This window comes from Cucurbita maxima, unplaced genomic scaffold (assembly GCF_002738345.1).
Source record: "Cucurbita maxima cultivar Rimu unplaced genomic scaffold, Cmax_1.0 Cma_Scf00006, whole genome shotgun sequence".
Lineage (NCBI taxonomy): Eukaryota > Viridiplantae > Streptophyta > Magnoliopsida > Cucurbitales > Cucurbitaceae > Cucurbita > Cucurbita maxima.
In genome coordinates, this window is record NW_019272022.1 from 6,296,590 (window position 1) to 6,307,768 (window position 11,179).

Consider the following 11,179-nt stretch of genomic DNA (forward strand, 5'->3'; position numbering starts at 1 on the left):
TAATTGATATATTAAACACACAATTTAATTTTATGTTTGATTTATTAATACAAAATTTTAGGTTTATAAATCTATTTGATATTTTAAATATATAGGACCAATTAGATATAACTTTTTAAGATTTTTTTAGATACTTATTAAATTTAGGGTTACCTTAATGCGATAATATTATTATTTAAATTTTGAATGCATACGGACAAATTAAATACAAATTTTGTGCTAAAACTACAACGAAACCGTCGTATAATTATAATTATTAAAAACTGACGACTTAAAATTTAATAAAGAAAGAAAATAAGTGTGGGGCCCACGAAAACAGATACGTTGTTATTTGGAAAGCTTTCCACGTTTGTTGTGGTGGACGAGTCTTCAAGTTTTCTCGTAGAGTAAAATTATGAATGCTCGAGTCTGCGGAAGTAGTAATATTACTGTCATTTCGAAGTCCGACCTCGTCTCCCGGGCGATTCTATTGGCGGTGTAAAGCTCTCTTTTCCGGTGAAGGTCTTCTCCTGAAGTTCGCCTCGGAAGTGCGTCTTTTCAACGCTGAGTGGCTGATCAGTGTTAGTCTTCTCAGTTGTTAGGGTTTTAATTGAATCGGACCTCGATTCTACTTGAAGCATTCTTATCAAAGGTCCGATCAGTTGCATGGAGCTTGCAAATTCATTTTCTCTCCTTTTCTGTTCATTTCTCATGATTTTAACTCTCGATTGTTTGAATTTTAGACTACAAGGAGATCTGCTGAATGGAAATCGTTCTAGAGAAGAAGGATGCTGCTGATTGGACTTACAGAGGCGAAGGAGCTGTCAACCTTGTCCTTGCGTACACTGGATCTTCTCCTCTTTTTGTATGTCTGCCATGAAATTGTTGATGTCTAAGATGCGCTTTGACTCCTTTTCTTCATGCTTTTTTTCTCTCTAAGGTGTCGTGAAAGAATTTTCTGAACAGTGTCCATCGGTATTCTGTTTCGCTTTAAAGTACGATTAGCACTATTCTAATTTTAGTTCTTTTTTTTTTTTTTCTTTCATAATATCGCTTAGTACTCTGCCAAGATATTTTCTCGTTGGTAGATTTCTAGAAATTGATTGATTGTTTTTGTGTTTGAGTAACTCAAAAGGATTATCTATGTAAATTTTCTATCCGTATGGAAATTGTTCTTGCTTCGATCTACGGGTGGCCGCTGCTTATGACTGTGCTAATTTCTTTCGTAGTTTGGGAAAGTTTTACGGATACTGAAGGCTCCGAGAAATGGATCACACTGCGGGAGCGTTCGGAACCTGAAGGCTTTGTCCGCGCATGAGCGCCTTCTGTGGAGAGATGTAGGAGACATTGTGTCGTGCACGTATCACGATGTTGCATGTCAAATCTATGTGCAGCATGTAATGACTCCGTTGTTGGATTTCAAACATGTTGATGCTGGGGTATGTTACTGTATTCATTTCATGCCTATCTTTCTTGAATTTAAGGTCTGCTAATAACTCTGTAGAACGAACCGAATTATATTTGTGAAAATGTAATCGTGATAATAACTAGGCTAAGTTAACAGATCTACACTTTTGAGTTAATGATAGTTCATGTTCAACCTACAAAAATGATAACTCAAGAATGATTAAATCCTCATTGTAGAACGAACAAAGTGTTTCTAAGAAAACGAAATCAATAATTCTGACAGTATATTCTTACCAATATTGGAAGGTCCACGTCCTTGTAACGAGAGAGTTCCTAGAGACTATTGAGAAGAACATTCTTGGTCAGCGTCCTGCTTGGAGGGTTAATGCAGGACGAATTAATATACATCGTGATTCTGTCCTCCTTCAATCTGATCATGCTATTTTTTCTCAAGGTAGAGTTTCTTCAAGCTCTCTTTAGCTATTATCCTTCTGTTGATGTTAAACACGTTAAAAGATTTGCATATATTATATACTTAAATTTTTTGTAACACGGTAAACCTTCTCATTACAAGAAGTTTCTCTAGATAACTGCTGAATGAACTAAAAAGTTAAGACATCTTCAATCTATCGACATAGTTTGTGGAGGCTTGCTCATTTGTCAGTTTCCATGGACTCATACACTGTTTATCTCAAGCAATGATATTTATGAGTGAATGTATACTTCTATTTGTATGAAGCTTGCTCTGTTGTCTAACTGTTTTTTGATAACTGATAGACTCCTTAGGAGCAAGGAAGAAAACTCCAAATAGATCATGTAATGTTGCTTGTTTATAGATAAGTTTGAGATAAAAACATTGAACAACATGAGTAAAAAGTTGGAAAATAGAAAAAAGAAGAGGAAAAGAGGTAGGAAAATTTTCTATTACCTTTGAATGTGATTTACACTTAAAATTTCATATTTGTAATTGGAAGGGCAACTGAGTCAACTGTCAAGAACTAACAATAATTATTTTCTTCTTTTCTTTTTTTATTTTTTATTTATTATTTTTTTTAAAGAAATCATTTTTATAAAGAAAACTTGTTGGCCAAAATTATTCTTCATATTGACTGTTTCAACAATGTTCATTGATGAAACTTATCTGGAAGTGTCTTCTGAAGACTCTATTCTATTAAATAGAGTATCACCAGTATACCTTTCTTTGTTTTTAGGTGGTGAAGATGAATTTTGCATATCTGTCGAGATAAAGGTGCTCCTTAATGGTTTTCATCTTTCCATCGCCCCTCCCCCTATTGGTCTTTTTATTCCTCTGAAAGTAATTTTTCAATTTGATATATGTTTTAACTTTTTTTCCCAAATCAGCCAAAATGGGGATGTCTTCCAACTTCAAGATTCATATCCAAAAAAAATGCCATTAAGAAAAATGTGACTCGTTTTAGGATGCACCAAGCATTGAAGTTGCAGAAAGGCGAGGTAATTTTGCTCCTTTTTCTTGTCTCCATGGTATCAATCATTCTTGCACATCAATTATGTTTCTATATTACTTAAAATGTGATTTTAAGTGTCAGATCTGATTCTACACCTTCAGTGTGTCTGATCTTCTGCCTACCACAAAAAAAATGAGCCTCTATTTGGCCTTTAGTTACTTTGCCTCTATGTTATTAATCGACTTCTCTTCTGAATTTTTTAAGTTTTAACTTGATTGCATCCAATTTGCGGAACAGACATCTGAGTTAAGTGATTACAATCCGTTAGATTTATTCTCTGGATCCCTGGATCAGATATATAAAGCAATCCAAGATCTTTTCTCTACCCCTCAGAATAATTTCCGTGTCTTCTTAAACGGTTCCCTAATACTTGGGGCATCGGGTGGCTATGCTGATGACACTAATTTGGTGATTGAGGAAGCATTTGAAGACGCTCTGCAATCTGTCATCCAGAGAGAAAAGGGATCTCGAGCAATGACTTTCCTACAGCTTGTTGCTGAGGCTGTATATAAATCTGGATGTCTGAATCGTCTTCTTGCGGTTCAACAGCTTGACAGTTTTGACATAGAAGGGGCTATTCATGCGTACTATGACATTATTTCAAAGCCCTGCCAGGTTTGTAGACATATGGATGATGAGGAATTGTTGAACATATGTGGCACTTTACATTCTGCCCATCTTGATCAAAGCTTGGAGATTGTGAGGAACTTTTTAATAGCTGCAACCGCTAAAGACTGTAGTTTGATGATTACTTTTAGACCCTGGCACGTTGAGTGTCCTGGCTCTGCATATAACAGCATATTCGTTGAATCAACCAACCAAACTTTTGACTACAAGGTATGTCCCTCGGAAAATTCATTCTATTGTCTTTGTTGATCTTAAAAGTTTAAAGTAATTGAAAACTTCTTGTTTATTTGAACTGTTTGCATGCATGTGTAAACGTTTTGTAAGACAATTTTTCTTATCATTTAAAATCAATAAAATCCATGGAAGATTGCATTATTTCCACTAAATTTCCAATTGCCGGTACAGTATGTATTGACTTTTTTGGTACTTTATTAATCCATTATTTTCTATACTTCGTAAAAGGTCTGATGTCCAATCTGCGAGAATAGCTATAGCTTGAATCATAAGTGGAAAATTTGTATTGTTAATGTATAAGTTCTTGAGTCTTCCTTTTCGTTGGTCTTGGGAAACTAATGACCATTTTCCCAGTTTAATTGGAGGTTCATTTTGAATCCACGCACTTACTCATTGCCGTCAACCTTTTGATAATGGTGATTTCTCGTGTTTTTAGGTTAATTTCATAGACCTGGATCTAAAGCCTTTAAGGAAGATGGAAGAATACTATGAACAAGACGATAAAATAGTTCGAAGCTACACCAAGATGTTTGTGACAGAGCTAGAGGCAGACGATTACTATAGGCCTGAAGAGGTGTGAACTTACAGTGCATTGAGAGAATACATGCTGAAGTTTGTTACCGTACTTCAAATCCGGTAAGCACAAATTGGACGTTTACTTGGTGTACTAGAGATTCATTGTTTTTATTCTTGTTATTATGCTGTTTTTAGCAATATTTTTTTGTCATCAATTCAACTATCTGCTCGTTGAGTTTTTGTCGAGAAGATCCTCGGGTAGCTAACATTCCTGCATCGCTTCTTATATGTTTTTGATACTCTAATGCAGAGCTGGATACTTTCTTTCCCAGATTTAGTCTGCTGTTATACCAAGTCCTCAAGCTTTGTTCGTATATCCCAAACTTAAACGACAAATAAAAGCATCGATGGAGTTCATACGTGGTCTATGTCTGCGGACAATAGTTGGGGTATGTACCATCTGATAAAAAAAACTTCTTTTATTTCCTAAAAAGAAATAAATTTTAATTAATGTGCGTTAGTTAGAATCCACCTAACTCTTTTGCCCAGAAATAAGAGAAAGAAAGGAAAATTCCACAATGGCTTCTAGTTTTGAAATTCATAAATATGTAGTATATATTTTGGTTAGAGGTGGAAAATTCCACTATTGCAGGAGAAAAGGACGAATAGAATGATTCGGCAATCACTTCAAGGAGAGCACTATTACGGTTCGTTTTTTCTATGGATTTTGAAAAGGTTTTATTATATTAGGGGTCTGAATACGTGTTCATACTTTGATTTGGATCATCTGTTTTATTACTTTTTTTAGATGAATTTCTGAAAAGGCCGTTGATTTTGCTACTTTGAGTGAATACAAGTATTTTCGAAAATATTGATCTTTAGACACAACATAGAGCTGCAAAGACAAAAAAAGGTTTTCCAAAGGGGAAATTGATTGATACTTTTGCATGGAACGTTTGTTTCAAATCTCACAGTTTGTCTTTATACTCAGACTTTTACTGGCTTCCTTTTACACGCCTGTCTCATAAATTATATTAACCTGGACTAAGAAAATAAAATACCAAATACAACTATCCCATGCAGAGTTATGGTCTCTACTTGATGTCCTGGTATAGGAGTGCTTTGCCTTTTACCTCTACCTGAAATAGAAGTAGCACAAAACTTTAAATTTAGTATTTTAAGAAATATTTAGTGATGCCACTAGTCAAGTTATTTTAAGAAATATTTAGCTAAGTTATCCCCTCAAGGAAGATTAACACATGCAACCCATCTACGGACCGGTAATACTATCATAGGGTGGCCTCCCATTTGGACAAAATTGGATAGGTAGTATTTTTCTATCCACAACCCATACACAGATAGTTTGCACCTTTCATAGTCCTCATGTGAGGCAGGTTGATGATCATCATCATAATGTACACATGTATACTTATCATCATAAATGGATAAACAACCTAATATATATGTACACACAATGCATGAGATCTCTATTTTTACAATCCTATATAGTTCGTGTCTTAGAAAAATCATTGTCATAATATATCATAACATTTAATATATGTACCTCGTCTTAATATAGAATAATGTCATATTAAGTCATCTCATTATCATACATCTTGCATCATCATCATACATCATCGTATAACATCATCATACAACATCATCGTACAATATCATCGTATAACATCATCATATAACAATCACTACTATCATATATCATATTATATAATATAGTTACTATTATCATATATCAGTCTCATCATCATATAACGTAGTCACTATTATCCTATTATCATATATCGTAGTCTCATCATCATGTAACGTAGTTACTATTATCATATATCGTAGTCTCATCATCATATAACATAGTCACATCATCATATAATATAAAGTATAAATGACACATCCAAAGGCCACTAGACACACGTCGTCATACATAAAACTAAGTCTTCCAACCGAATTGAAAATAAGATCACTTGTTTAGTTGGCCTTAGGTCAAAACTACTACCGTTCATTGATGCTAGCTTAATGTAGTTCTCAGAAATTTGAGTCAATGTAGTTCTCGATCATAAAGAAATTTGAGTCATCTAATTTAGTATAAAATAATTTAAACTTACTACAAATTTAAACTCACAATCCTAATTATGCATAAATACTTTAAACTTGACCAAAAAATTTAGCTAAAAATAGTTATACTAATCTTAAAACACTTTTCGAAAAATTGAAACTAAGAAGAAAGGGCTATCACACCAAAGTTGAATCAACTAAAGGTTCAAGTTATCACACCAAAATCGACCAAAATCGAATCAACTAAGATTCAAGCTATCGAATCAACTAAAATGTCAACCTAGAGTCATTTACTAAAATGAGTCAAACATGCTAAAATTTATTACACATCAAAATAAAAATTAAAAAAATAAAAATTAAAAAAAAAACACAAATAAAGTATAATTTATAAAAGAAAAATATGTTTGCAAATTAGATGTATCAAAGATGCGTATCAAGAAAAGGGTGTTTACTCTTTGCTTTATTCCTGATCAATTTAGTTGGAATCTTGAAAATATTTGGAAAAAAAAGTTTGCTTTATTCCATAAATAAAAATATGTCGATCATATATATATATATATACATTTTAGTTGGAATCTTGAAAATATTTGGAAAAGAAGAATGTAGATAAAACTTAAGGTATTTATATGCTTAATTTTAAAAAATAGAGATCATAGAAATACTTAAATTAGGAGATGATGTGTTTGAGGAAAAATTGAAAGACAAAGATGTGACTGAGGAAGAAAAGTGGTAGAGAGAAATTATAGAAAGAGAAAAATGAGAGAGATGAAGTATTAGAGAGGGAGAGAGAGGTACGGTAAAGAGACAAAAAGAAAAGTTACAATTAGAGAGTATTTTTGGAACTTAAATCTTTGAGAATAGGATGGTGAGAATATATTTTAGGAGAAAAATAGTGTAAAAAAGTGATTTAAAAAGAAAAAGCTTCATATGCTATGTGGAGAACTGTTTTCTATTATAACAAAATATATATTAAAATACAAATAAAAAATATCCAAATTAATTGCAATTTCCCTTAATTTTCTTTTTCTTAAATCTTACCAACTTAGTTGGCTAAAAGGTTTATAGTTTTGTTAGACAACAAGAAAAAAAAAATAATCTTAATTTTAAAAAATGTTTGAACGTCACACAAATTTTTTAAAAAAATTATTAGTTTTAAAAGAATTATTAGATACAATTAGAACTTAGTTTTTAAAATTCATAAACTTAAAAGTGCATGTGCTAAAATATTTTTGTAATTTAACTTCTATATATAATGATTGAATTATCAAATCAACATCTTAAATAGAAATTTGAACTTGGGTCTATTAAGTCTACCAATCATAAAAAAAATGTTAGATTATCGACCAATTCAAAAAGACAAAAAAAAAATCTAAGGTAACAATACTTACATAGTAGTATGTACACACTACTACTATTAAATGTACAAATTTTCAAATAAGAGTATTAAATGTACAAATTTTCAAATAAGAGTAAAAAATGTCTGAATCCTAATTTTCATATGAATTACGAATTCTTAAAAAAATATTATATTGAAAAATGAAAACTTTAAAATAACTATTTTTTTTAAGGAATAACATACGGATAAAAATTACTTGGAAGAAACTCTACTCGCAAATTTTCTATCAGGAATCCCTACCTCGATCCCCGCAAAAATAAATAGAGAACTTCACGAAGGATCGAGAATGAAATATGTGGTAGAGATGAAGACGAAAAAGGCTTCCCATCTCACCCCATCTACATCTCTATTCTTAAAAAAATAATAAATAATAATAATAAAATAATTATAACTGTTGTCTTCATTTAAAATTAATGACCAAACTTCAAGTATACATACTAGCATGAGTTAAGGTCAGTAAGTCAAAAATATTCAATAACCCAATAAGGAGGAATAAAATGGCCGTAAGGAAATGGAATAGACCTTCAAAACGTTTTAAGAAAAAAAAATATATTTTTTTGGATAGTTAGAAACAAAAATAAAATAAATTTAAAATTTCACAATTTTAAACTGTAAATTAATTTTAAAAGTAGACTATATAAGAAAAGGGACATTAAGTTCTCTAGTGATGCGCTGTCAGTAAAATTGTTTCTACGAAAGAAAAAAAGAGAACTAATGTTAGATATATGTACCTTTTATGTGTCGCTCCATTGACCAAGTTCAGGTGTGCAAACATTCTTCATGAATAACAGTGTTGGAATTTAACTGTCACCGGGTTTAATTTTCGATCCAGCTTTTATTTCTGTCCTGCACAGAAAAATGAATTGTACGCCAAAGTAGTCGGCAAAGGATTGTTAGTAGAATTTACATTCAGCAATATAAGATCCAAGCGTATCTTCCTTTGATACAAGGCTCATTTTTTTCCAAAATCATGTCAAAGGTTCCACTGCACTCCAAATTTCTAAAGCTTTCATTCATTTGTGGGATATTTTCGCTGCCAATTCATACGAGAGGCTCAGTCCTCTTGTGGCGTCAACACCACACACACACACACTGAAACCTAGCAGTTACTTCTCTGCTTGTTTGGCCTTGCATGAATAATAATATCGATTACCTTTCGGCCCTCATTAACTACTCCAAAATGATGTCGAGTCCTCAGGAGAGCTTGTCTTCGTCCATGACCATTCTATCGGTGGTGGCATCACTCACCGTCTCGGTAGCTCTCCTCCGAACCAGAGAAAGAGCAATGATTGGCCGTGACCATAGACAGGAATCAAGAACTGGTTGACATATTCGAAGGCGTCAAATTCAAGTGGGTTTTGTTTTCTTCGCGTATTGAAAGGCCAATTTCAAATAAGAACCGTGATGGTTATGCGCATGAGTGGTCAGATGTTAAACACTTCGAGCTAAGCTTTGACAAGAAACAAGGATATGGCACCGGGATTCTACCTTCTAATGGCTGACTTGTGATCAATTGTTATTGTAGTGGTGTACGTCTTCAGATTGTTCATATGGTTAGTTTGTTGGAGCTGTAACAGTGTGGATGTAATATTTTGTTAGGCTGTTAATAGGATGATTTTGTGTATAGATATTCGTGTAATCTGGTTATTCATTAGGTAGAAAACCTGGAATTTTTTACCCACTATCACCTTCCAAATATTCTGCGAGAACATGCCATAAGAGACTAAAAGAAGGCCGTGAAGCTCCATACATTAGATTACAGTGGCAGATTATTGGGGTTCAATCGATCTTAATCATCCTGCAACATTTGACACACCCGTGGACCCAGAAACTTAGAAGGCACTAACCGGCTATCTCAATAAGTTTGTTGGGAGGAAAGAGTACTATAAAAGAGTAGGAAAGGGTTGGAAACGTGAGCATTTGTTTTATGAACCAAGAGGTACAGGGAAGTCAAGCTTGGTTGCTCCCATGGCTAACTATCTGAAGTTTGACATTTAGGATATGTGGATCTTAGGGAAGTCCAATACATTCAGAGTTAAGAAGATTATTGATTGGCTCTGGAAGTCGTTCAATATTAGGAAATGAAGACATTGATTGCTCTATTGAGCGATTCAGAATATCGAACTAAATTGCAGAGAATGTAAGTAGCTTCGACTTCAGTGGTTCCAAGATACTGGCCTATAGTTACCTATTAATTCAGGAAAGCTCCCACTTTAAAGAAATTGAAGAGCTATTAAATAAAGTTCAGGCAACACCTACTGAATTAGCTGGAGAGCTAATGAAGACTGACAACGTTACAAGTTCACTTCAAGGCCTTATTCAATTCCTCCACGGAAAGAGAGAGACGAGTCGAGCGCCAGACCGCCGAATAGATGCAGGAAAATCTTAGCAAGAGACTACTATTCTGTTATCCCCCTTAAGATCAAAAAAAAATTTGCTTACAAATGATTTTGCTACTAAGTTTTCGATTAAGATTCTCTCTCTCTCTCTCTCTGCTTTCATACCTTCTCCTAATGGATGTTTCTCTCGTTTTATCCAAAAGCAGTACTCGCACTGAATTATTTTTATAGTACGGGTGCAATAAATTCATTCTACTCGGTATTCAGTCTGTGCATGATGTGCCTCTGCACTTGCAAAATACTACAGGCATCTCGGGAATCGATTTCTATGTACCATCTTAGATCATGAATGGAGGTTCCAGAGTTTTTGCTCTAAAATAGACATCGGCCACTAAGAGTAGTAAAGAAAGAAAGATACTATAGAAAGGCAGATGTATCAACAAGCCTAATATATTTCATAAGAGAGAGCACCGGTTGTCGAGATTCATGCACTTGCAGCTCCTACGAAATTCCCCGTCCTTCTCTGCTGCTTCGAGTTCTTAGTTCTCGAAGCTATTCACTCCTATAACTTTTGTTCGCCTGTTCCAATCATTGAAAACATCTCCGCATAGTCCATTACAGTCCAACCAGTTTTGTTCGGTATCAACCGTTCTTTTCTTTCGTTTTGCTCCTCTAAATTATAGTAGTAAAGCGAGAACCTGACTTAGTCCGGAAGGAAGGTTTTCTTATTTTGATGATATATCCTTGCGGTAATTTATCAAGTTCAAGGAACAAGAAAGCTTGATCATCATAATCCATGAGACAGAATATAATACTATGATCAACTTGGCAGCAGTACAGAAAATTCTATATCAAGAAAACAGGCATAATCGGAACCTAAATCAACCAGACTCGCAGATATTTACACGCAGTTGCAGAAGAACAGAGGAAAAACATGTTCATACTTACATCAGTTGAGAAGCCGAGTGGTACGATTGGATTTGAAAGAAAATTGTCCTCAGATCAAGATTCTACACCCGGTAAACAAAATTTCTGTTTCTCGTGCGGGGCAAGAAACGAGCATCGTAAAAAGAATCGTACAGACCTTTCATGTACTGAAAGCGAGGCCGAGAACTACACATCCAGAT

The 11,179-nt window shown here is 33.8% G+C and overlaps 1 protein-coding gene and 1 pseudogene across 3 annotated transcripts; both read left to right on the top strand.

Annotated features, from left to right (window-relative positions):
• Window positions 1–370: 370 nt before the first annotated feature.
• Window positions 371–4,971, top strand: LOC111480854 (inositol-pentakisphosphate 2-kinase-like). 3 transcript variants are annotated; one of them, XM_023126052.1, is made up of 9 exons: window positions 371–631; window positions 723–844; window positions 1,209–1,418; window positions 1,693–1,840; window positions 2,598–2,635; window positions 2,749–2,859; window positions 3,111–3,710; window positions 4,171–4,370; window positions 4,583–4,971. In XM_023126052.1, the coding sequence occupies exons 2-8, from the start codon at window positions 743–745 to the stop codon at window positions 4,312–4,314; spliced, it is 1,353 nt and encodes a 450-aa protein (XP_022981820.1). In that variant the 5' UTR covers window positions 371–631; window positions 723–742; the 3' UTR covers window positions 4,315–4,370; window positions 4,583–4,971. The 3 variants fall into 3 exon arrangements, with proteins under 3 accessions (XP_022981820.1, XP_022981821.1, XP_022981819.1); XM_023126053.1 differs by having other exon boundaries at window positions 723–848; window positions 4,561–4,847; XM_023126051.1 differs by having other exon boundaries at window positions 4,561–4,847.
• A 3,922-nt stretch (window positions 4,972–8,893) lies between these two features.
• LOC111480797 lies at window positions 8,894–10,991 on the top strand (annotated as a pseudogene).
• The last annotated feature ends 188 nt before the right edge of the window (window positions 10,992–11,179 follow it).

Coding starts and splice junctions, on each gene's coding strand:
- LOC111480854 (XM_023126052.1), top strand. CDS start 743: ATGGAAATCGTTCTAGAGAAGAAGGATGCTGCTGATTGGACTTACAGA. Junction 2,636..2,748: donor GCATATCTGTCGAGATAAAG/GTGCTCCTTAAT, acceptor TTCCCAAATCAG/CCAAAATGGGGATGTCTTCC. Junction 2,860..3,110: donor TGAAGTTGCAGAAAGGCGAG/GTAATTTTGCTC, acceptor TTTGCGGAACAG/ACATCTGAGTTAAGTGATTA.